Source organism: Teleopsis dalmanni, chromosome 1, assembly GCF_002237135.1.
Source record: "Teleopsis dalmanni isolate 2A chromosome 1, ASM223713v2, whole genome shotgun sequence".
Lineage (NCBI taxonomy): Eukaryota > Metazoa > Arthropoda > Insecta > Diptera > Diopsidae > Teleopsis > Teleopsis dalmanni.
The window spans coordinates 87,527,846-87,554,459 of record NC_051846.1 but is presented as its reverse complement, the minus strand read 5'-3'; the positions used below and the strand labels follow the sequence as shown (position 1 = coordinate 87,554,459).

At 30.9% G+C, this 26,614-nt stretch overlaps 2 protein-coding genes across 3 annotated transcripts in view; one reads left to right on the top strand and one right to left on the bottom strand.

Annotated features, from left to right (window-relative positions):
- The first annotated feature begins 1,613 nt into the window (after window positions 1-1,613).
- Window positions 1,614-6,543, top strand: LOC119669471 (guanine nucleotide exchange factor subunit Rich). Of its 2 annotated transcripts, XM_038079369.1 has the most exons (3): window positions 1,614-1,807; window positions 1,869-3,151; window positions 3,203-6,543. In XM_038079369.1, the coding sequence occupies exons 2-3, from the start codon at window positions 1,870-1,872 to the stop codon at window positions 6,355-6,357; spliced, it is 4,437 nt and encodes a 1,478-aa protein (XP_037935297.1). In that variant the 5' UTR covers window positions 1,614-1,807; window position 1,869; the 3' UTR covers window positions 6,358-6,543. The 2 variants fall into 2 exon arrangements, with proteins under 2 accessions (XP_037935297.1, XP_037935296.1); XM_038079368.1 differs by having other exon boundaries at window positions 1,614-3,151.
- A 15,594-nt stretch (window positions 6,544-22,137) lies between these two features.
- The window catches only part of LOC119686499 (MOXD1 homolog 2-like), a 28,219-nt gene continuing 23,742 nt past the window's right edge, over window positions 22,138-26,614 (bottom strand). Inside the window, exon 9 of the mRNA XM_038101096.1 lies at window positions 22,138-23,039. Coding sequence (XP_037957024.1) covers window positions 22,737-23,039 — 303 coding nt within the window. The 3' untranslated portion in view covers window positions 22,138-22,736. The remainder of the gene's footprint in view (window positions 23,040-26,614) is intronic.

Genomic DNA, 26,614 nt, shown 5'->3' with positions numbered 1-26,614 from the left:
AAGGTTCACAATAGTTCGCTTATTGTAGTATACAATTACTGGCCTAGATAGAGAAAATAGTGTTGTTGTTTTGCATATGTTTTAGTTAGTATAGACCAGCAACTTCCTGTTTTTTGCTATACTTGCGAGCCACCGAAAACGCCTATTGTTATATTTTTAACTTATTAAATGTAAAGAAAAATTTTATTTTATTTTAATTTAAATTTAAATTGAATATCGAATTAAAAGCATTGCTACATTAGTAACAATGTATGAAGTTTTGAAATTACCTTTAACAGCAAAATTATTTATAGTTACAGATATACATACCTGAATAGGTATATAATTGCTAGCAAATAACAAGTTAAAATATTATATATGTTTTTTAGCCACACTGATAAAAATTGAAATATTTATTTTGGTATTTGTAAAATATTTATTTTTTACAATTTTCAAATTTCTGAAGCTTTTCAGATTTGTTTGAATTTTTATTTATAAATAACTTTTGACAGATATCTGAAATCAAAGAAGATCTTATAAAGATTGAAAATTATTTTAGGCTTCACCATCTTTAGGTCCGTATTCGTAACAAATTCGGACTTCTACAGTTAAAACTAAAATATTTGTTTTGACTAAAATTAGAAAATTAATAAAAATTCAGCTAACATAAATATTATTTATATTAACCTTTCAATAATAACTAGTGAAATTAACAAATCAAAATTTAAAAAAAAAACTTAGTTTTCAAATAAATTGAAATTTATAAAATATAAATTACGTCAAAATAATAAATACCTGTTAATTTGAATACTTGTTTCAACCTTTGATTTCGCACAAATGAAGAGACAATAGTTTTAAACAACTGTAACCACGCACGTAAGACAAAATTCCCTTGCTGTGTAACTGTGGCCGTACACTAAACTACTATTATAAAATGTAATGCATTTTATTTTTCATTATAGAAATTATATGCATGCATATAGAAAAGCAGTTAGTTTCATTTGTATGTAATAAAAGTTCAAAAAGTTTTATATTACAACTAATTTACAAACAAGTTTAGTTTAATAACACATTTCAATGGAAAACAGTATCAACATGAGATATAACAGAATTTAATTTAAAAACGTTTTTTATTTAGCATTAAGCTAAAATAAATTTTTGTTTTCTTTAACATACAACATCCTTCTAAATTATTTTCCGTGTATTAAAAATATATTGACAGCTGAGTAAAAGTAATACATTAATATTAATTAAACCCATTTAACTTAATAATAATTAAATTATATACAACTCTGCAAGCTACACTCCCCGATAAACATTTACATTATCTCATGCAGGCACTTGTTTATTTATATTAATAAGTGAACGTTTACATTATAATAATCTCCTCTATGCAGCTGATGGAACTTTTATTAACTTGACTTTATATATGACACAAAAAATTAATGTATAATTCATATTTTAATATATTTATATCCAGTTTATATATATAAAAGTAAAAGTATTTAAAAGATGTTTTTCACAATTTTTCTGTACTAAAACTTCCTTTTTGTGTATTCGTGGGTTTAGCTCATTTCTTTTTATTTATGAAAAATACAACACTGTACATACATTCCACAAAATATAAGTTCCAAAAATATGAGAGACTTGTTTCTTATGGTGTGTACCTCATTCATTTGTCAAATTGTGCTAATTGTATTTAATATATTTATATAAAAGCCACAAAAACCTTAAAAGTACTCAATGTAAAGGATATTAAAATGAAATAGAAAAATTATAAAGTATCGATAGTGCAAATTAGCAAAACATCAAGCAGCAAACAATTTGTGTGGTGATGTGTTAATTTTCGTTGTTGTGTTAGTAAATATTTTTGTTTAATTGGGTTTCAGTATGTATTTTCCTGTTGGTTGGCCAAAAGCAGTTAATTTGGCATTGCCTGGTGAAAGTGCTGTGATAAATTACATATGCTGCGATGCTGTTAAAATATTGGTAGCTGCTATAGCAGACGATTTTCTGGGAATATGGTACGCAAATCCACTGATACCGATATCATTTTATCGAAGAAGTGCACAGTCTGTAATTGATTTGGGAGTTAATAAGGTTATTATATGGAAACCGGATTCAAGACAACTAGCAATATTAACTAGCGCTGGAGTTCTGCTGCTATACCAGATAGACTTTGACGCTAATGAAAATGGTGTGCTTACGCAAACAGATCCTCCTTCTTTAAACCTTAAAAGAGACTCGGCAGAACTATTTATAAAGGAAAATATTCCGCGCTTAAGCCTAAAAGAATTACGGAATATTAAATTCAGTTCAACAGTGTCAACAGTATGCTGTGTTAGCCTGTCAGAAATGCTAATTGCAACCAAAGATTGTCATCTTATTAGAATTGAATGGTCAGATTTAGATGCGAGCAGTGATGGTAATATCGAGGAACCAATATCGTCTATTAATCTACGTAATATACCATTTTTTGTAAATTCAAATTTTAATCAAAAAAATTTACCAGCAATTGGAATGAATTCTTATGTGTCCACATTAGAGTATTCACCTTTTCTTGGTGGATGTCCAGCAGTTTTTAATGACAATCGGGCAGGGTTTATTATTGCTAGTCATTTGCGCTTTGAAGCACAAAACATGCATGGTCTTTGGGTACAAGGTGTGGAAGATGCGACTGTTTGTAGCGTTAATCATAAATTTCGCCTGCTAGCCTTTGGTCGATGTAATTCTGATGTCGCTGTTTATGGCATTGAAGATTTAAATGGTGGTTTGGAATATTCTCATAAATTGTCATTGTCATCTAGTATAATTCCTGGCTTATTGGGAGCTGTCAATGAACTAAAATGGAGCCCAGATGGTTGTGTATTAGTTGTGGCCTGGGAAAATGGTGGATTTTCACTTTGGAGCACTTTTGGAACGTTGCTTATGTCATCATTTACTTGGGATTTTGGGTTAAATATAGACGTAGTTCGACAAAATCCATTACAAATTAATCGGCTCGAATGGTCCACTGAAGGTTACCAGCTTTTTATGACTTGCAAATATGAATTGTCTGCCAATAAAGAACCAAATGACGATATAAATACCAATGTCTTCCAATTAAGCTTTGTTAAGAGTACATTATCATTGAACCCTTGTATGGCATCACAACCACATATTCTATTGCAAGGTAGGTACAATATGAGCAATGTATAATTTTTAATCTAAAGTTTTTGTTTAGGTGATGATACAATTTATTTAAATCAAGGAGGAAATCTGGAAAAAATTTATTTTGGTTCAAAATTCACGTTTCCGAATAATTCACATGAAAAAATTGATAATAAAGCTAATTCTGAAAATATGGAAATAAAGAAATCTATTGATATTTCCAACATTCTCGCTGAAAGCAAATATTGGTGTATTCTTCAATTACCACTTACATACGCTGCGACAAATTGGCCAATTCGATATTCGGCTATTGATCCACAAGGCTTGCATATTGCTGTTGCTGGAAGAACTGGCCTCGCACATTATTCAATGATTACAAAACGATGGAAATTATTTGGAAATGAAACTCAAGAAAAAGATTTCGTTGTATCTGGCGGTCTTATTTGGTGGAATGGATTTATAGTTTTAGGTTGTTATTCGCTTTTGGATCGAACGGATGAAATTCGATGCTATCCAGAAGAGTATAAACTTGATAATCAGTTCGGCAACAAAATCCAAGTGCGTGCTCCTGTTATATCGTTAAATATGTTTAATGACCAGCTTATAGTTCTAACAGCAGACGGTTTTATTACACTTTTTGCTTTAAAAAAAATTAACTCTTATACACTCAATGTTGAAGTGGCTTACGATTTGGATGTAAAAGGTATGTGTGTGCATCCAGCTTGTATCGTTTCGCTTACTGTTACAAACCTTCACAGTGATGTAACCAAATCAGTTTCAGTAGGAAAAACTGACGATACGGCTCAAACCATTATTGTAAATGTATGTGGACGTATAATGATGATACAGCGTGATTTTCGAACCAACGTAATTAATTCTATGATGGCATCTTGTTTAGCTTCATGTGTGGAATGCTTTTGGTTATCAAATGGTGATGATAAAAGCCCAATGCGTGATTGTTTGTGGCTTTACTCTGGAGCACATGGAATGCGTGTTTGGCTACCAATTTTACCTCCTCCTACGGAACAAATTCGTGATGGTCCGCATCGTCTACATACGTTTATGTCAAAACGAATTATGCTAACATTCCCACTTAAACTTTATCCTTTGGTGATATTATTTGATAATGTGATTGTACTTGGCATTGAAAACGAAACAACACTTTATACGAATGAAAGCCAGTCACATTTCTCGCTGCCGTTTTGTTTATTAGAACGGAAATCCCAGGTGTACTTACATAAAATTTTACGCCAACTTATTAAGAGGAATTTAGGTTACAGTGCGTGGGAAATTGCTAAGTCTTGTCGTTCATTGCCATATTTTCCCCATTCGTTAGAGCTTTTATTACATGAAGTACTCGAAGATGAGGCAACAAGCAAAGAGCCTATACCAGATGCGCTATTGCCAAGTATACTTGATTTTATTAGAGAATTTCCAGTATATTTACAAACTATTGTTCAATGTGCTCGTAAAACAGAAATTGCTCTTTGGCCCTATTTGTTTGCTAAAGCTGGAAAACCTAAAGATCTTTTTCAGCAATGTTTGCAGAGTGAGGAACTGGATACAGCTGCAAGTTACCTAATAATTCTACAAAATATGGAACCATCTCATGTAAGTAAAAACCATGCTACGCAGCTTCTTGATATTGCTTTACAAAACGGAAAGTGGGAATTAGCAAAGGATCTCATTCGATTTTTGAAAGCTATTGATCCAAATGAGATTGATTCACCTCGATCGTCACTAATTGTAAATTTAAAAATCGCACCACAATCTCAAGCCCAATCACAAGTTAACCAAAATCCTGAAGTATTTAATATGATATTAGGACCAATTGGAAGGGAGCGAAGTTTTTCAACAACGGTAATATCCAACCTGCCAAAAGAAAAAAGAGAAAAAATTGGTAATTTACAAACAGCGGCCGGGTCTGTAACGTCAACTTCCGGAAACATTATAAGTAATGATTCCGGTGTGTTATCCTCTAATTCTAATACAGTTGGGCAAATTGTAATGCGTCGGAAAAATGAGCGTAGCAATTCAACCAAAGAGAGAAAGGAAACCTTTTGCATAGAATCGATATTGCAGCGACATGCACGAACATTACTGCAACAATATAAATTAATCGAATTGGGTTATATGTCTGCATATCTTGATTTTCATTTGGTTGCTTGGTTGTTTCAGGAAGCAGACCATGCAGCAAAATTGGATGATTACGTTACTACTTTAATATGTTTGCACGAACAGCTAAAATTATCGATTCCTTTCTCCCAAACAACTTCAGAAGAAGCTCATTTGACTACTAACTATGATTATAACCAATTTCAAACACAGTTTTTATTAGATAATCGGCAAAACTATCAACGTGCATCAAGTCACACTTCTGAGTCGGGTTACTTCAGTTTGGCGCTAATGGATACTCCTACTAGTAATAGCAACAGACAGCCAAAAATGTCGTCCATAAAACATAGTGAAACATTAAATTATGTGTCATCATCATCTCAAGCAGCAGTTCATACAGATTTCGTGAACTCACGTTCAAATTCTCAATTTACTTTAGACAATTCTGGCTATAGAGGTCTTTGTTCTCCGCGTAATGATGTTCCTGCTATTTCATTGGGCTTAGACTGTTTGGATTGCACTGATCATTCAAGAATCTTACCAGAAAAACTTAGCATTAAAATTAGATATCTTCTGCAGTTATTCATTGAAGCTAACTGCATTGACTACGCTTTGGTACTTTCAATACTTCTTCAAGATGCTGCATCTATTGGCCGCATCATCAATGGTGTCATTCGTTCAGAGTGTTTGGATACGTGTATTTGTATAGAGAATGCCTTAAAGCAATTAACGCAGTGGTCATTCGAACGTGAATGTTTATATCGACCATTTATGATTATTCTACAGCCTCAAATTTACTTACTAAATCAGTATATATTGTCATCAGCCAAAAGTGGTACCAATTCAAATTTAGTTCGAATGTCGAGTATTTCTGATACTTGTCAAGAAGATGTCGAAGAAAATGTAGACCTTAATAATCTAATACCATCATCTCGCAACTCAATTGTGAACTCAAATTGGACGAAGGACGGGTATCCCTCCGAAATAAATCGTTTTAATAGACAGGCTAGTTTAGACTCAACAAATAACGCAAACATTCAAAATAATAATGTAAAAAAGAATAGTAAGGAATATTTAAGTCCAAATCAGAACAAAGGGTGTGCAGTTATGTAATGCGCGTTCAAGAGAGTTTTTATACCAGCAAATTAACTTAAGCAATAAAATAATCTCTCACTTTTCTGAAAAATTATATTTATTCCAGAAGTTCATCGCAACGATTTATTTAATAATGTATTTTAGAATAAATAAGTAATGATATTTGTAATGTATATGCATAAGTTTATATGTAAGATAAGTTGTTATACAATAATTGTTAATATTTTACTGAAAATTGTTTGTTTTTTTTTTGAATTTGAAGCACTATAATTGTTCTCGACCGCAACACTTATTTTAATAGAAAACCGCATTCGATTTTGCAAAAGTAGATTAAACGTATCTAAGCACCTTCTGAACGAAGTAATGAATTATAAGTTCCTATATGTAAAGTGTTTTTAGACACATTTTAAAAAAGTTTTGAATACACAAACCTATTTACCATATGTTAAGTTTTGATAAACATTTGAATACGTTTATTTATACACTATCGGCATCCCATAGCGTTTATTTGATTAATTGTGACTATAGCTCTTTAAAACAATCGAAATATGAAGAAAAGAAAGATCTAACATCAATGAACATCAGTGAATAAGTATTAGTGTAAAATTCCACATTTATATATAAACCTCTAAAAAATACCAGTACATCCCTGTTCGAACCTGCAAGGAAGCAGATGACCTGGTGCATTGTATAAGAGTTAGAAGCCAATATAAGAAAATGAAATATCGGAAATGAGATTCAACTGCATAAATGTAATATATTTTAATAATATTTAATGTTTAACAGTATTCAATGTTTAATAATATATAATGTATAATAATATATTATATTCATACACGCGACGAAGATGTAATGTTTTCCACTGTCACCACACAACAGCTATTGCTACTTTACTGCTTCACTCATTTTACCACTGCATTATATTCAGGGTTGCGCTGTCGTCGTAACACTATACTTCTTTCATAAATATATACATGGAAGCATTCAGGAGAGCTATGGGACCTGAACGTTGGTTCAGTAAACCCGCACACTTATAACTTAATATCTATTAAGTACAATTCAGCAATAGTAATAAATTAACAAATAGTTAAGATTGTACTATTCATATCCAATAAAGGATTATTAAAAAACACAAAAATTAGAAGAGCTGGTTCTAAAAGAATCGTTCCAGTCTTAAGCCATTTAGGTGAAATAAATAATAAAAAAAATAAGAAATGTTGGATATTATTATGTTGAAGATATTTGAACCAGTACACATAAACACTTTTACTCTTTCTTAACTGATTAGATTATAGTTTATCACTTCATCAGACTAAACAATAATTGACCTCAGATCTGCATACCTCCCCGAGGAGCCTCCCCTGTAACCATTCCGAGATTTGATAACGCGATGTTGGTAAGTCTGTCAGCTTTCGCAAATAACTTCAGGGCTCTATCATTTATGTATTTTTTGATGGAATCAATATTGATGTCCCTGAGGATATCATTCCTCCTAATGTACCATGGTACTTTGAAAAGTCTTTGTGCAATTTCTAGCTGGCGAATAGTAGTGTTAAAAGCTTTGCTAAACGCTACACAACCATATAGAAGTGACGGACGAATTATTTGGTTTTATATCAGTTTTCTGTTCTAAGCATTGAGATTTTCATTTCTGTATAGCGGTTGGAGGTGATGAAGAGTTTTGACATAGCTAATTCTTTTCAGTTAAACATGTTTAAGCCACGTGAATCGTTTGTCTAACGTGATGCCGAGATATTTATCGCTATCCTCCCAGTTTATCACCATATTACCCACTCTCACTCACGACGGATTCTGTCTCCACTTACTCGTTATAAACAGAGTCTCAGTTTTTTCATTATTGATATTTATTCTCCATATCTGGAAATACTCCAGAATGAGGTTTATATGCTTTTGAAGTATGTTGGTTATGTTGAGAGCACATTTATCTAAGTATAGCATACACGTATCGTCAGCATATAACGCCAGAGTCAAGGGACCTAACATTGGAATATTGGATATAGTAACTAAAATTTTTTTCAATTGATGATTGCAAACTTAATTTTTAATTTACTACGTGTTCAAAACTAGTAACTGTGAAGAAGTGATAAAATGTCTAAAGTTTTAAGAATTCAAATATTCGGGAATTCTATATTCCGTTCTATTATTATTTAATATAAGATAATTTATGCAACACTGTGTCTCATATTAAACCATAAAATTATTTATTTTCTGCAATGAACTCTGTATTATCAAGATATCATCGAATTTGGATTTCAATAGCCTATTTACTGCCAAGATCGACAAATATGAATCCATATCAATCAATTAATCTGTGGAAGTGTTCTTACGGTAGGGACCAGCAATCTAAATTTGAACTAAGCAATTGAAAGCCAGCGCTGTCATCACGTTGAGGTGCTCCCAGTGCATAACACGATTATACTTTTATAATTAATTAATGAGTTAAACTTTTATTTTTAACAATTAAAATGTGAATAGAACAGATTAAATCCATCATTTTAAATGGTTACCACAAATAGACGATAACTACATGGCAGCAATCACATAACTACAAATTAAAAAAAATAATAACAGACATGTTAAATTTTCTGTTCCAAACCTTCCATATTGAAACTGCTGCTTCATTCACTAGCGAATTTCGAAATGACTTGTTGTTTTAGACATATGATGAAGGGCACTACAGCAGTTGGTACTTGTTTATATAGCAATCGACTGACACAACCACTTATTCTTCACTTGCAGCCAAAATTAATATGCAAATCAATTGTTTCGCATATGGGATACGAATTCTCACAGGCGCATATACAACTGAATCCACACGTATCTTCGCTTCTGTTATGCAAAGAATGATGTTAAAGTTCTAGTCACCAAATTTTTTTGGTGTTTCTAGTGGTTTTGCAATATTAAGTAGGTGTACTACGTGTTCCAAGCCTATAAGTCAAACTTTGACAAGCGTATGTGATGCTGAAGCAGAAGCTGTCGTTGCTATTGCATTTGTGGCCACTCATGCTAATGGTGCTGTTGTGAGCTAATGACATTGAATCGTGAACTCTTGCTTTTTGGATATATATAAAACTTTATAAATTGGGAGATTGTGTGGTTAGTCTTTTTTTTAGCAAACGAAAAATGCTTATCATGCAGCATATAGGTTCCTCTTAAAGGAAACTTCCAAAATTTAAAGAAGTCAAAAATTATCTCGCAAAGGACCACGACAGGCGGGTAAATGCACACCGCTGTATTAAAATTTAGTAGCATTTCGAGTTTAAAGTTTTAACTTTATGGTTTTATAACGGGTTTTATGTCTTATGACATAAAATGTCATATTAGTTAATTATATGTCATAGGTCATTCATATATTTTCATGCATCAGAATCATGAATGCCGAAGACAGCCGTAAATATTAAAGTGAATTTCGATTCATCAACAAAAATTTACGAGAATTAGCGGCACACTCCATGTACTTTATTCAGTAAGGGGAGTAGTAAGTTTGTGTGATTTGTTGTGCACAGAACAAAAAAGACTAAACACAGAAGACTGGTCTTTAATTCAACAAGAGCGTCTAGCAAAAGCTAACCAAATCGTGCCAGTTATGCTGAGATTTGTTTCTTATTATAAATGTAGTAGTATATCTAATTGTTCATTAATATAAACAAAAAATGCAAAGTTCAACTTGTCTATAGTTACATGAGCACTATGACCGCATATGAAGCTAACAGTAAGCTATCTTTCCTAGTTTCTTCTTCTTAGTATCCGTTTCCGTTTGTGGGACATAGGACCGCAACGATTTTCTTAAGCTGCACACTGTTAGGTGCTTCTCTGCATATATCGTTCCATGTGTAATGCGTTTCTGTCATTTCTCTTTCAATTGTTCTTCTCCAAGTTAAAGTCGGTGCACCAGGGCGTCTGCTGCTTTTTGGGTTCCATGTCATATAGTATGACCTATCCAATTGCATTTTCGCATTTTTATTTCGGTTACAACAGTTTTCTGATTTGTTTGGAACAAAAGTGCTGCATTTAATATGTGGTTAGGTCACCATATTTCTAGGATTTTCCGCACGCATTTATTTAAAAATGTTTGTATTTTCTTTTCTATCTGTTTTAAATGCTTCCATGTTTCGCAGCCATAATATGGGACTGCTTTTACATTTGAATTGAAAATACGCATTTTCGTTCTTATGTTGTCCAAATATTGTTTACGTCTTCTTTATGCGTGTTGCAACGTCCTCGTCCGTTTATTACTACACTTCCCAAGTACGTAAAAGAAGTTACACATTCTATCTCCTCACCGCTTGCTTGCAGACGAGCGTCTTATGCCACGACATAATCACCACACATACTTTTGGTCTTGCTTACATTTATTTCAAGTCCTGCACACTGAGTAGCATTTTAGTAGCATTTTGTATTTCGCTAAGCCTATGGCTGAACAAATGCCTGAGATGGTTCGTTTTTGTGTACGACCCTACATTTTATGTTGCTGTATAGTTGTTTAATGAGATTTATGATTTTTGTAGGCATACCTCTTTTCCGTAACACATACCAGATAAATTTATGGTTGAGGCTGTCAAAGGCTTTTTAAAGTCTAAGAAAACTGCATATATGGGTGCTCGAAACTCATTACATTATTCAAAGATGATTCTGCGGGTATTTATAAGATCTACACACGATCTGTTTCTGCGAAAGCCATGCTGGTTTTCTTTTAAGATTTTTTCTGCAGCTGTAGAGATTCCCTCGAGGATAATTGTTGTGAACACTTTGTCAGGTAAAGGTAGCAGGCTAATCTCTCTAAAGTTATTGTAGTCTGAAGTATCACCTTTTTAGGAATTTGAACCAGAAGGCTCTGATTCCAGCTCTCCAGCATATTTTCTTCTTTCCAAATTTTTTTCATAATTGGCAACCAGATGTCAACTGAGAGATTTACGTCGCATTTAAGAATTTCAGCGTTAATGTTATCATTTTCAACCGTTTTGTTGTTCTTGAGCTTGTTTATTGCAGACGATACTTCAGCTCTTGTTGGCGGCTCAATGTTGATATTTCGAAAAGGTGGATTTTGTTGAACACCTTCTTTTTCTTCATCTTCTTCATTCTTCATTTTCAACCATGTCACCAAGGCCTTGATTTGTTGCTCAACGTTGGTAAGTACATTGCCTTGTTTATCTTATAAGGGTTTATCAGATTTTGCCTTTGTACCAGACACAACTCTCGTAATAACATAAGTATTTTTATATCGCCGTTTGCAGCTGTAGTTCCATCTGCGTGGCTTGCGCATCTACCGACTTTTTTTTATTGCATTTTGACAAGTTTTTGATACTTTTTGTCATGTTGATATATTCTACTCTTAACCTTTCTTTATCGACTTCCGCAATATTTTCTGCGAGTATTCTAAATTTTATACTTGTTCTCTGTTGCACTTTATCCCAGGTACATTCCTAGCTTACTATGTATTTATACTATCTATTGATAGTAAGCTATCAATCTGAGCTATTAAGTTATTAATATTGAGTTTTGATATTTTATTTCAAAGAAAGACAATTTGTGAAGTGATTGTTTGGATGAAGATGTTTTGCTAAACCGCAACATTTCTTTTTATTACTGTGAGCGTAAGATTAAGGTTTTCTAAAATTTTCTAAAATAAATAGATTTCTTTGTTACCTTGCACAGGGTCCATTACCCTTGAGATATTTCTGAATTTTTAAAGCGTTATATAGTTTCTGTTTTTTGCTTGGAGGCAATCTTTGTTGTTCAAGGAATTAAGGCTATCAATGTCTTGTTTAAAAACTACCCTTGGAGTTACTGACTATTATTAATTTTATTGAAGTTATTGATAGTTTTGTCAAAGCAGATAAGTAGAAAGAAGGTGAAAATTTGCAGATATCAATTTTCTCTGATAATAAAGCTAGAATTTTTAAGCTGTGCAACTGTAGTACAAAGTCAGATTTTGTAAAATCTACACATATCATTAAGTATTTAATACCCAGTATTATTCCAGGAATTTGGACAGAAGAGGAAACTTTGCCGCCACTATAACCAAGTAACTAGGGGTCAAGTGTTTACTGAAGTTAGTAAAGTATTTCATTGCTTTTTACGATTAAATAGAGAAGCTATGGCCCTATTTTGGCTTGATTATATGTAAAAATAAGCTCAGAACTATACATCTTATCCTTACATATTATAACTTGGGCAGCTATATAATAAGAGAGTACGGAATTAAATCATGCTAAGAATTCGATATTATGTAATACAAGGTATACTTTTGCAATATGGAACAACGCAAGTATTTGTATTCCTGCGTATTTGATTGATTGTGCATTTTGCTTTGAATTAATTTCTTACGTTACTTACCTTCTAACTGAGCCTTAACGCATTAATCAATCAGCTGTTGAGCTAATCGCTTACATTAAAAAAACGCATCTTTGGAGAAATGAACAAAAACGATCATTAAAAATTAATATGTGTTTAGTTATCCACCACAATTTATTAGCAGCTACGTTTTCAAAGGAACTAGTACTAGTAATTTCTCTAAAATTTTGTGTCATTGTTTTAGTTACTTCAAAAATTTTCCCAAAACTTATCACCAATCATAAAAGTCATCAAGGGCTCTGCTATTTCAGCAGCTTAAAACACCGACATCAATGTGATCAACAATAAGAATAAATTACAGGCGAGTCCAGGACTTATAAATCCATTGGTACCGTAATGAAAACCGAAGAAATTGTAAACTATCTAAATCAATTGATAATTTCGATTGATATCATAGCACAGTCACCTCAACTGTGCAATAGATCAAGACTAGCTGTCAAAGAATTAATGCACATTCAAGTTCCTCAGCTTAATTGGTAATTTATCTTCCTAACCTGTAACCAACCCTTCTTCATGGCTTAGGTATATATACTATGTAAATTTTCAGCCGTTTACTCATTTAATTCACTTCTTTCCCTGTATTCTGGAGTGGGAATTCCATCCTCGTATCTACGCGTTTCTCTGATCGGAGTCTATTCTTTATGCATTACTGAGAGGTGGTTTCAGTGGGTTTAAGTCTTAATGCTTTCCGCTTACTTGTAAAAAAAAATCTTTACACATATGGGAGTTATGCATGTTTAAAAGGCAAGTTTACATTTTATAAAACTCAGAATTGATTATAAGTGTATAAGTAATAAATTTTCGAATGAAATCGTTTGTTATCTGTGAGAGCTTGTTTCCAAATTATTGAAATTCTATCTATGTTTGTATGCTGTATTCCTATATATCTGATAAATGAATTTTCGTTTTTGCTCTATTCTGTGAAGATTGAGTAATTACCTTATTTAAGATATTTTTGCCGTTGATTCATTTATAAATACTGAGTGATATATACTGAGTGATTTAACAGTGATGTTAACATTCATTTGACATTAATATGTGATATTAACTATGTGGTCATTATATGCTCGTTAGTCACAGAATCACAAGACATTTATATTTATCGAATAATAGATAAGGTGTTTACATTCCTTCGAGCTGATAGATCTTACGCTAACTTTACGAGTCAAGATATTCAGGTAATATTTATAATTTCATCCAAGGCTACCTAATACTTCTAAAAAATCAATCGCAATATATAAACATAACTTGTAATTTTAAAAATCAAACAAATTATTTAATTCAATTTGGATTATTTTATTATATTTTAATGTATTGTTTGTTTAAGTAAATGAGTTCATATGCAAATTATATAAAAATACATTTGGTTTAAAAAAATATATATTAATTGAAATTTAATTCTGGTTTTCAACAAATGACTGGAAATTGTTTCAACAAATGTTCATTGCAAATATTTAATATTTACAATTTTAAAAAGATAATTTTGCATTTGTAAAATTGACAAAAATTCAAATAAAAAAACAAATAACACGAGTAAGTCCCATCATGACTGCATCCTATTTCTGCTGTTAATATTTTTATTTCATATTTAAGTAAAATTGAACCTTTAACAAGAGATAATTTTTTTTTAAATCATGTAATCAATTTTAAATTGTTAAAATTTACTAATTAATTATTTATAAGGAGAAAAAGTGCACAAGCACTTACGTTTAAATTTAATCCTTCTAAATTGTTTTTGTAGTTAAGTTCGATATGATCTCCCAATAAATGTGGCTGAGGGAATGAAACCCCACTAAGCACACAAACGAGTAGTATAAACTATAACTCAATAAGAGCAATACTTGACTTGGAATTTAGAAGGTTTAAACGACTTGCAAATGTTTGCTACATAAAATTTCTATTATTTGCGTAATAAATGAATTAATAAGTTTCTTAAGTTATCTTAAATGATTAAATTGGGGGTTCATAATATTAGATGAAATGTATTTATTTAAACTAACTGCAGAAAGTTGTTCAATAAGGACATTATTTATGCATTGGCCGTTATTGGATCAAGTTTTCTTGTGAAGAGTGCATCTCATGGTTAGTTACTGAGCAAACCAAAGCATATAGGATGCCTAGAAAAGGAATAATTTCAATATGTAAACATCAGATAACAGAGATCTAATGACATAGCAAACTAAGTTTCATGCTTATTAAAAACAGTAAATAATTGAAACAAATTATTCCTTCAATAGTACTATTATCAACATAAATCAGGCCATAATAGTAAAATCAGATAGCAGTGGCGGCGCTACACGAACCGTAGACGTAGGCGACATCAGTTTTAGAGGTTTCTTTTATTTTTCAAAGTTAGAAAAAAAAACGTAAAATATGCTGTTTTTTACGTTTACACATACAGTCAAGCATAAATATGTAAATTATTATAAATCGAATTATGATAAATAGAATAAAAACTCGTTCTATTAGAAATAGACGAGCAGTCGGTGTATTTATAACTTTCAATTTTTATTTAAACTATAAACTACTTTTAGGTATATTATATTATATGTTAAAACTTTATTTGCAATTAGCGTTATTTGGTATATTATAGCGAAAAGCCATCAAATTAATAATACTCGAGGAATACAATTGTGAAATGATACGTTTTGTGATAAGCATGATAACAGCTGTAACAAATCAACATAACCGTAGTACGCAACTGCGACTCTTGAGTTGATTTAACTTTAGAGCCTGTTCACACTAGACGGAATAAAAGCAGGAATTATAAGCGTTTGGCAACGCGGCATTTGACTTTATATAATTGAGTTTTTTTCGTCAATCGAAATCTCTTCCATCGTTGGGTTTGGAAGTACACTGTTCTCATATGCTTGTCCAATGGAACAATGTCAAGAGAATAGGTCAAATGAAACGGGAGTGTCCACATTTCCATATTGAATTATTTACTAGTGAGGTGTAGGAAAGGGCAGTAATGCGAAATAATTAAATTTTAAGTTAATTAAATATTTATTTATAAGTTTAATAATACAGTTAAGCGTAAGTTTGATTTTGTTTTCATAAATATTTATTTGTGGATTTATCTGTGGACTTGATTTTCATGATCATTTTTTTTTGTTGGAAAAAAAAAATTAATTATTGTGAAATATTACTTTTTTTTACTAGCAGTAGTAGTTTTATTGACGGTCTGAAATTTGGAGTATAATCTATTATAGAATATAACTTGATAAACATTCCATGTGTTGACTTATCTCTTGACATTGGGTGGGACCTAATATTATTTTTATTGTTATTGGAAAGCGTTTCTGAATCGCTTTTTCGAAAGCTTAGTGTGAACAAGTCTTTTAATGACAAAATGTTTCGTATCACAGTTTTGTTTTGCACAGGATATAAGTTTCGAACCTATTTATTTATAGTATTCATCAGAAATATTAAAAGATTGGTATATAAGGAACATAGATTGTAATACTAAATTTTGAAATATGAATATATATATATGAATATGAATGAATATATGAATATATTATATATATATATATTATATATATGAAATACTCTGAAGAAATGAACGCAGTTATTTTACTTTATAGTATATAATATTGTCGCCGTTGTTGCCTGTTAATTGTATTCTGCAATGAACATTTGTCGCCACAGTCGGACGTAATAAATTATATAATTTACATACACAAGTATATTGTACAGTGAATATGTAAGTGTGTAGATACAAGATATTTGCATAACTAAATAAATACATATAATTCAATACATATAAAAAGTGCTCGAAGTTGCGCACATAGATACTCTATTATAATTACAATTTTAACATTATTTATGAAAATAAATCAGTTTTAACAACCATCACGAAATCACTCAACTTACATACAAATTTACTTGATGAACATATATATTTATGCCAACAAGTCACAGAAACAATTACCTTAAAATGAACATAAACTATAATATTTAGAACTAAAAATAACATTTAATTTATAAAAAATTGCAGTTTATTTGTAATTCGTTTAGTCTATTGTTATAAATTATTTACTGATTAGCTTTCTTCTAGGACAGTTATACGTACTAATAGATACGTATTGGCTTACAATGCTCTTGTAATTCCTTAATAAATTCTTTTTATTGCTATTTGCGTACAACGATTTAGCGGGATAACCTACTTAAATATTGCTTCATAAATATTTTGCAGAGTAAAAGAGCTGTATACGATAATGTGATCAGGAGAACGAAAAGCTCGACTTAGTCTTGGCGAATTCTTGCTCTTTTATAGATATCTCTTCGGTTTTCGCAGTAACTATTTAGTTTTACGCTAATAATGTTGGTGTATAAATCTATGTGCATGTGGTGGGACAGGATTTGAAGAGGTCAATGACTTAGTTATATCTATACCAGTATTATATATTCCGTTCACGTTCTTAAAAGTCTATATTACACAATATAGAAAAAACGAATATTTTCTTTTCTTCCTGGTAATGTTAAATATTATACAAGCACGACTTATTCTATATGTCTTTCTGGTTTTCATATATATCTAACAGGGTTTTCGCTATGGGTTTCTACTCTACAATTACAATAACTTTTATAATCATGATTTTTGTTAATATAAATATGTGTTGATTTTAGGCAACGACAATGAATAAACACTACTTTAATAATACTATAAATATGTATATAATGTTTGTATATATTTGATTTGTATTAAATGTTAATATTTTTACTATAACCTACATTTAATGGTAACTACGTTTTTATTGCTTTTTACTCACATTTCAACACTTTTCATCTTTCTTCGTCTTTCTTTTGATATTAGTCACGAATTAACAATTTATTTAAAAATAGTTTTATAAATATTTTCTTGTGAAAGTCAAAAGAATATTTGGCCAAAAATAAAATTATTTTCATAAATAATTCTTATCAATATCAAACCGTACTAAAAACTAGCACTGTTTTATATAAATATTATGTAAAGGTCTATGCTATCATGCATTATCTTATATTATCTTATATTTCACTTTACTTCCTTCCTATTATTTTCTAAGGGACTACGTTATGCCTTGAAATAAATTAGGTACACAATTAAAATATAGGTTCTTAAAAGGGTAGGTTAAAATTAAAGTATTATATATACATCGAATTTTATATAGAAATCCATATTTTCAACTAATTTTAGAGTTTTAATTTAATTTTAATTCTTAAATTTTGAATTACTGGTACAAGTACACTTTCTAAACCTTTTGAGATGTTTTAATGTGGTACAGCCTTTTATTATATTTGAGCTATTGATAGTTTCCTTTATGCATGTACATTTTGTACAAGTTTATATAAATACATATACATATAAATATATATTTCGATATATATTTAGGTATATCTATATACATATATATATTTATATACATTAAGACTGAAAAGTTTTCGGAAATTCTCATTTAAAATTCGCGCGCTGTATATTTTTCGATATTTTAAGTTTATGTAGTTTGGCAGCACTGTCCTTAATTACTATGCCAAAAATGAGCGCGATCTGTCAGACAGTTCGTTTACGGCAGCTGTTGAAACCAGTTCACCTCAGTAGTGCGTTGCGAAATGTCTTCGACGGTCGTACGACCGTCCTGAAAGGCTTTGTACCACTCATAAACTTGAGTTTTCGATAAAACTGATTCCCCATAAGCCTTTTGTAGCATTCGCAACGATTCTGCACACGAAATTTCGTTCGAAACACAAAATTTGATGCAAACTCTTTGTTCAATATTTTTTTCCATTGTTTTTTTCGCAACGCACTACTGAGGTGAACTGGTTTCAACAGCTGCCGTAAACGAACTGTCTGACAGATCGCGCTCATTTTTGGCATAGTAATTAAGGACAGTGCTGCCAAACTACATAAACTTAAAATATCGAAAAATATACAGCGCGCGAATTTTAAATGAGAATTTCCGAAAACTTTTCGGTCTTAATGTATATACATCTGTATGGATATATCTATACGGTGTTTCCTAATCAAGTGGTAAAAATGTTGGAGCTCATGCCTTGGTCGAAGATATGAAAGAGGATGGGATCCATTTTCAATATTTGTCGAAATACAGCGTATCAAAGACAAGTGTATCCAAAAAAATGTTTGTCAAAAAACCCCTAAAACATTAAAAATTAAAAACGGTTTATTCGAATACATGGAGTCATGTATTAGTTTTTATTTCATTTTAGAGTTTCGGCGTGAAATACCTTCTGTTTTTTTCGATTACATTCTGCGAAATTTGTACTGTTGAAAAAACCAGTAATTAATAAACTTTAAAGATAAAAATGTAGATACACCGTAGGTACATTTCAAAAATTAAGGATATTGTATGAACTAAAAGCAAACAACGTTTTTAAGATAATTAGGGTTTTTCAATTTAAGGTACTTTTTAAGTCGATTTTTTTGACACTTTGTATCTCAGTATATATTGAAAATTAACATCGTTTTTACACGAATTTTTTTTGTTACTTTGACCAAGAAATCAGGTCCGGATTTTACGAGAGGTATATACGAAACGCGCTATATATATATATATATATATATATGCATAAATGTAAACACCAGCGACGTGGGAAAAGAATATTTCGAGTATGTTAGCTTAGTTAATCTTGGTACATATAGGTATACCTAGTATATGTCCTACCAGGTTGATTTCGTTTTAAATATAATCCGTTGTTTGATACACACTTACTGTGATTATTTTAGTAAATGAACTATTCATTTAAATAAATTTCGAAAGATATTAAACTTACTTCAATCTGTATATTGCGTGGAATTTATATGTTCATAATGCAACTTTCATTATATATTATGATGATATTATTTTTATTTCAATGGAACAAATACTTTACAACGCGTTTATAAAAAAATATATTTTAATGATTGTGTATATAACTTTGTGAATTCTCATAGAAGTATATATTCAATTCAATTAGCTCTTAGAGATTTTATAGATATTATATAGGTAGTAATAAAAATAACGATTTTGTTGCTGAAATAATGCAAATAATGCAAATGTTTCGGATCATTTGTCGAATTTATACATAAATAAAAATAAATTCTACTTGAACCTTCAACTTTCACTCAAGACGTTTTTATAACTACAGAGAATAGGTGAATGAACTAGACCAAAATGTATGCCGCTGAATCTAAATAAATCTATATATTTTTTTCACTCCGGTTCCGGTTTTCGCTTCAACATACATATCAATTTTCTAATTATTTGCGTTTTGAAGACCTGAACACACTGAACTGAATAAATATTCTAACAATATTGGCAATATTAGGAATTCACATGAATCAGGATTTCTGATGAAGGCAATAGCGAATTTCCTGAAATATGTATAGAAATATACCTAAAATAACGATCGCAATAAAAGTCAAAATATCGGAAAAACAAAACCGACTTTAAAATATTTTCAAGCTGAAATAACGTAGCTCCGTCCATTTATATGATCCGAAAAGAAAGAAACTTGTAAAAACCGATTTATATAAGCTAATCTGGTATGATTCGGACACTATATGTATATTGGCCCGTGCCACTGGTGTATACAGACATTTTTATATTTATATACTATATTTATATACCTATATTTTTATTTTCTTTATTAATTAAAATATACAATTTCTGTTCCTTTAAGTTCGGTTGGCAAATATGCATTAAGAGTATAGACCCCAATAGAGAGCATTTGTGGCAGAGTTTAGTAAAGACTATAATCCCTTACCTATAAAAACCATAAATAAAGCAGTTGTCTGTCAGAACAAAAAAATATTTATATGTAGATTTGATAGTAAGTTTCAAATAAACACGAAGGATCGGGTAGGATGCTGGGTTATGCTGGGTAGGACATGTTTTAGTATCTTTGTATTAGACTTGCGCTAAGAGACTAAAACACATGAAAAAATTCAAAAAAATATCACAATAAACAATTTGATGTGCGACGAACTCTATTTTTACGAACTTAGATATTTGGGACTTTCATAAGGTCTTCTGGAATACAGTAAGTTGAATATGTATGAATGTGTGTGGATATTTTCTTGCAATAGCATATAAAAAATATTTTATATTTATCACTGTATTTTTCAAGTTTTTTTCTTGTAAATAATTAGAGACTAATTTATATAAATAAAGAAATATTTTTATATAAAATAAATAATAAATATGTGATTTATAAGTTTTTTACAAAATAAATAAAATATACAATTATACATGTACTGCTACACATAACAACAAGAGCTGCATGTGCGCAGATACATAATGGAAAATCGCAGGTATATGAAGCGTTTCTCTCGAGTGGCAAAAGATGAATTTTAGTACTTAATTTATAAAATAATACCTTTCTAACATCCTATATTCTTATATCAATCGTTTTTTCTCTTACTCTTACTGAAGCCAACCTAGGAGTTGCATCTTTTGTAAGAAAAATATTAGCAATTATTTTATAAGTTCCTGACCATTTTTGTTTAAATTGTTTAACTAACAAGCTGTTCTGATTGTATTAATTTTCGTTTAAATATTTATAGATTATATCTTAAAATATATTTAATATTCTACGTTTTTTGGTATAAAAATTTGTCCGCACTTTTTCGTACGTTTAAGGTTTAGTTAACATTATTTTGTTTAATTTACTTATTATTATACTAAAATATTCACACATGTTCTTCAGACTATTTATATACTAACTACGAGCAGCTAGGGCAGAACTTAGTTGATTAGGTTAGGTTTGGTTGGAGTGGCGGCCTTGTGTGTACCAAGAAAGCCTATTTCAGCTCAAATAATGGCCATTTGTGGTACAACAGGAATAGCGTTGATTCGTACATAGATAAGGTGATGATCAGTATACGACCACCGCCACTTAGTAGATTGTTTCGGTAAAAACTAAAAATACAAAAACTGAGAAGAGAAAATTTGGTACTTCTGAGCTTTTTGTTAGATATTTTAATATCAATGGCCGTAGGTATCTATGGAGTACACCAGCACAATTATTGTTACTTGTTGTTGGTGGTATAAATGAAATATTAGAATTCTATATTCAACCTAGGTGTTTGAGGAACTTTAAACAAATCTGGTTTTCTGACTTTAATTGATAGTGTTCTGTTTAAAAGAAAGTGCTAAAAATCTCTCTCTAAAAAATTTAATTTTATCAAAAATTTAAATAAAGATTCTATAATTAATCTTTATTTAAATACATAATTATTAATTAAGAAGTAAAAAGTAATTAGAGTGAGGAATGTGATACACATCAAGAAATAATTAAATACTATCTCTAATACTTTAAACAAACTTTAAGAGATATCGTTATGGTGACATATATTCAATAAAGAACTAAAGATAAAAATTTTTGTCTGGATGAAACAAGTGATTCTTGATAAACCGACTAATGGAAACAAGAATAAACACGATTGAAATTGTTTATTAAAATGCATGATAAATTTTAACTTTAGTTTTAACAGGTTTAACTAACTAAACACTAAGCGACCAGTACTTTAATGAATTCTATACAGCACCTTTCATTCAAGTGAATTTTAAATAGCGCATTTATATAGATGGGAAAAATAAATGAACTACAAACTAACTCTTAGTTCCGCCCTATTTCAATATATTTAAAATACGTTACCTTTTCACTAAGTCGTGTAAACTAAAATTCATGTATGCTATGCTATATCGACTACTTCACTACTTCTTTCGAACACTAATTATTGCTTTTGACTACATTCTACTCAGCAAAATTGATTGATTTTGCTGAAGTAGCTTAATATTAATATACTTAATGTTTACAGCTTATATTCTATTGCTTGTTTTGATTAGACGTAGATTTTTAAATTATAATGACAGTGTTAAATACCAAATAATGAATAACAAAATTTTCACAAATACTGAAAGGAAACAAGTACTTCACTTCTTCAGTAATACAAGATCAGCAAATATCTTTGTTTTATGTTAATGCTTTCTTCAAATACGCACAGAAGCGTCAATGGAATAGAAGTTCAGTTTTTAAAAGTCTCACGTTAAGGTCCACCCATTCAAGCCTTGCATTAGGACCAATACACTCGCATACCACAATGTTGTTGCAAAAGTACGACAGTAGCCTTGAGCTGTGCTTGATCCTTGCGATTCTGTTGCAGAACTACGACTGCTACGAGCGGCTCCCTCAATCACATTATTGTCGTCTGTCTCATGCTGGACAGGTAACTCAAAGTCAGACATCGCTTCCTCTGTCACAAAAAGTCGTTTCGGCTTACAACGTCGTTGTTTTTTGTAAGTTTTTGTCACGTTTATGCTGTACCCTTCCAGAAACTCTGACCCCTGAAACCAAATAGAATAAGAAATAGAATAAGAATATATGTAGGAGTTATACAAAAACAGAGTTACTTATAATAACGAAAACAGGAATACAAAAAAATACAAGTGATAAAAAAATATAATAAATTACGACATTAATTAAATAACGTTCGAAGGATAACATAGAAAACGTAAAAATATGCAGGAAAATGGCATGAGATGCGAATGAAAATTCGAAAGCTTGTTAGAGAGCTGTTACAGAAAGGACCGACCTTCTTCTATGCTGCAAGTGGAAACAAAAACATATTGTCTACAATTAAACTCAGCAGAGTTTTGTATTTTAATTGCATTCTCCAAACTTAAGAATAGCAAAAAACGAGTCAAACCGGCACTATAACATCAATTTCCAAGTTGTGTTGAATATTTTATTTTAAAAATTAATGTTTATATTCAAAATTGTAATTAATATTTATTAATCTTATTCAAAGAATAGTTATCTGCACAAACCTAACAGACGGATTCAATGTTTCCAACATTTTTGTTACTAACGGCGACGTCCACAGTAAAGTAAAAGATGTAATAAAGTTTAAACAGATATGAATAACAAGTTTTTTGCTTTAAGGCATTTGAACGAAAAAGGTTCCTAAAGGATAGTTTCGACTTTACAAAAACAGAAAGAAAACTTTTGAAATGGTTTAAAAAAAACCGAATGAGGGCAGATATAACACAAAGCCAGCTGATGCTGCCCCTGATTAAAAAATTGGCGTATCAAACTAAATGAATCAAATTCTGTTCAGGTAACAGTTACTACAAAGCGTTCTACCTGGCTGACTATTTAATGAACAATATCCAATTATCAAAACCTGTAGAAACAAAATACTTGGGAATACACCTGAATTGTAAACTAACTTGGCGAACGCATATAATCAAAAAACGTAAACCCATGGGTCTCAAATTGCGAAACTTATTTTAGTTTTTCAGTCGAAAATCAAAACTGTCATTCTGTCAATCAAACTGCTTATATACAAAACTGACTGAAACCTATGTAGAGTTATGGAGTCCAATTATGGAGCACTGCTACAGATTGAAATCTGGCAATTATCTAGCGGTTCCAATCTAAAACACTACGCATGATCACAAATGTATCTCGGTATATAACGAATGAACAGCTGCATAATTAACTACTAATTGTTCCGGCAATCAAAGAAGAAATATCCCGAAATATGAAGAACTATGCTCATTGCATATGCATATATGCCTACTGATTACGCACCTGATGTCCCCTTCCAACAATTTTATTAGACTGAGAAGAAAATTTTTGAGAGACAATTTAGATATGCATATGTAGAGCAAACATTTTTATTTTAAGTATATATGGATGTCACTGGGCATAATCCAAAAGCGCATTTTTTTTAGCTGGTAGTCATTATTACTTATTATAAAATAAATGGATACCAAAAAAAAAGAAACGTATATTTTTATCAATACATCTATATATATCCACCCAGCGATGCTATTGGCATAACAGCTGGAACAGCAGAGGTATATCCATCTCGGTCTTCTTGTACTAGAGTCAAACTTTCTTAATTTTCCTTCACCCACGGCAAATAGAAACCTAACTGTCTCACGATGTTCTAAACCTAACTCACATATCACTTTAATTGACGAACGGCCGAACTCTTGGGACCAGACTCGATGAGTCGACATCGAGGCTCCAAACGGTGTTGCATAATCCATCATTTTATAATAATGTATGATAGTATGATTGATAAAAAATCGAAATGGTAGTTTTGTTAAAATTGATATTCATTAAGAATATTCCATAAATTGTTTTTTAGCATTACGTTCCAAGATTTGGTTCTATACAAAAGAAAGAATAAATCAAGTTACAAATAATGCCTCTAAATAAAAAAAAATACAATTAATTAATTCAATTATTCTACGGCTGATTCTAATATAAACCCAGCAAGTAATTTTGTTAGTAAAACTTTCACAGCAAATTAACAAAACTTCAGAAAAAATGTGCGAACATAAAGAGTCAAGTACGGCTTTGGATCAGTTGGTTAAGGTGCGCTGACTCTGAGCTTCAAATTTGGCAGGTCCCGAGTTCGATTCCTGGTACTTGCAGTCTCCAAAAATTATTTACGAATAATTAAATACAAGAATTATTTCCAAGACCACTGATGATGGATATTTGGCAATACTCGAAACAGCTGTATGGTCAGCCAAATATTCAATTAATTAAAATAATATAAAAATGAATTTTGTTTATGTAGCTCACTACTGTTCGAAAAACCTCTTTATAAATTGTTTTTACAATTATGCATTACAAATGTCCATAAAAATAAATAGATACAGCTTCCTTGAAAATCCGAAAAATCAATGAAAACGCAATAAACTCATCAAAAGTAGTAGAACGTGAAATGGATGGGAAATCAAGCGAGTAAGTTTTTGAACAAAAAATTAAAACAATTTCAAATATCCTACATTTTCCTAATTCACAAAGTTGCGCCAAGGAGATGTACTTCCATCCATGGCTACAGTTTATTTTCTTTGGCTTGGAAACAACAATGATATTAGTTTTTTAAATGAATTGTCTGTACAAGCATATTTCTGTTAGTTCGCTTGTCATCAGGTCTGCACTTGTTCGTATTACATAACCCATTTGTGTGGGTCCGTACATATACGTGTAGTCACCTCTTGGGAGCTCAACAAGCAAGTGCTTTATCTGCTACACACAGGTAGTTTCCAATGAGTTTGAAAGGTTCGTAGGCACAGGTAATTCCGAAATGCAGTGTAGGAAGCATTGACAGCCTCGGTGCCATTAATTGCACTGTGCAAAGTGTGGTTTCCATCCCTCATCATTGCTGTTTAGTAGACTGTGCAAGTCGAGCATTTATAGTTACATTTTGTATATTTGCTTTATATAGTAAACGAAAATAATTCGAACGGAAAAATTATACTTTTCTTTAAAGTTCTTTCAATTAAGCTGATTATACGAAGGAATGGTTAAAAACGATGTGGAGTAGGAAGTGTAAAAAATTGGTGTGAATATGTACATTAAACTTTAATTTTAACCCAATTATTAGAAATTGCAATGAGAAAATAAATGTTCTGTAAAAGTAATGAAAAAAAATGGAAAAACTAAAAAGAGTTGATAAAATATGCAAATATTTCTTAAGGACTTCAACAATTACATCACTCGAATTTAGACATTTTAACAAATTTTAATTCTCATTTACTTAAAATATGCTAAAAAATACTTGTTTTCTTTATATGTATGCTGCTCCATTTCTTCTTTGACAATTTAACTATTCATACATTTTAATTAAATTCTAATATTTTCAGGCTATGCCGAAACTTAATACTTTACGCTTATATCTGTATAGAGCAGGGCTGTTCAGGCTAGATGTGGTCGCCGGCCAATACAAATCACTGCATAGATTGGGGGGCCGCAGAAACAAATACACACGTTCAAAGTTGTTTTTAACAGAAATAAAAATACGGTAATAATATTTTTCTTATATATGACTATTTTAGGAATTAACTTATATGGATTTTAGAGTCAAATTTAAATCTGTCTGGAAGAAGTTCAGTAT

Excerpts from the sequence above, each read along its gene's own strand:
- LOC119669471 (XM_038079369.1), top strand. The coding sequence starts at position 1,870 with ATGTATTTTCCTGTTGGTTGGCCAAAAGCAGTTAATTTGGCATTGCCT. Across the intron at positions 3,152-3,202 it reads ACCACATATTCTATTGCAAG|GTGATGATACAATTTATTTA; the intron begins GTAGGTACAATA and ends GTTTTTGTTTAG.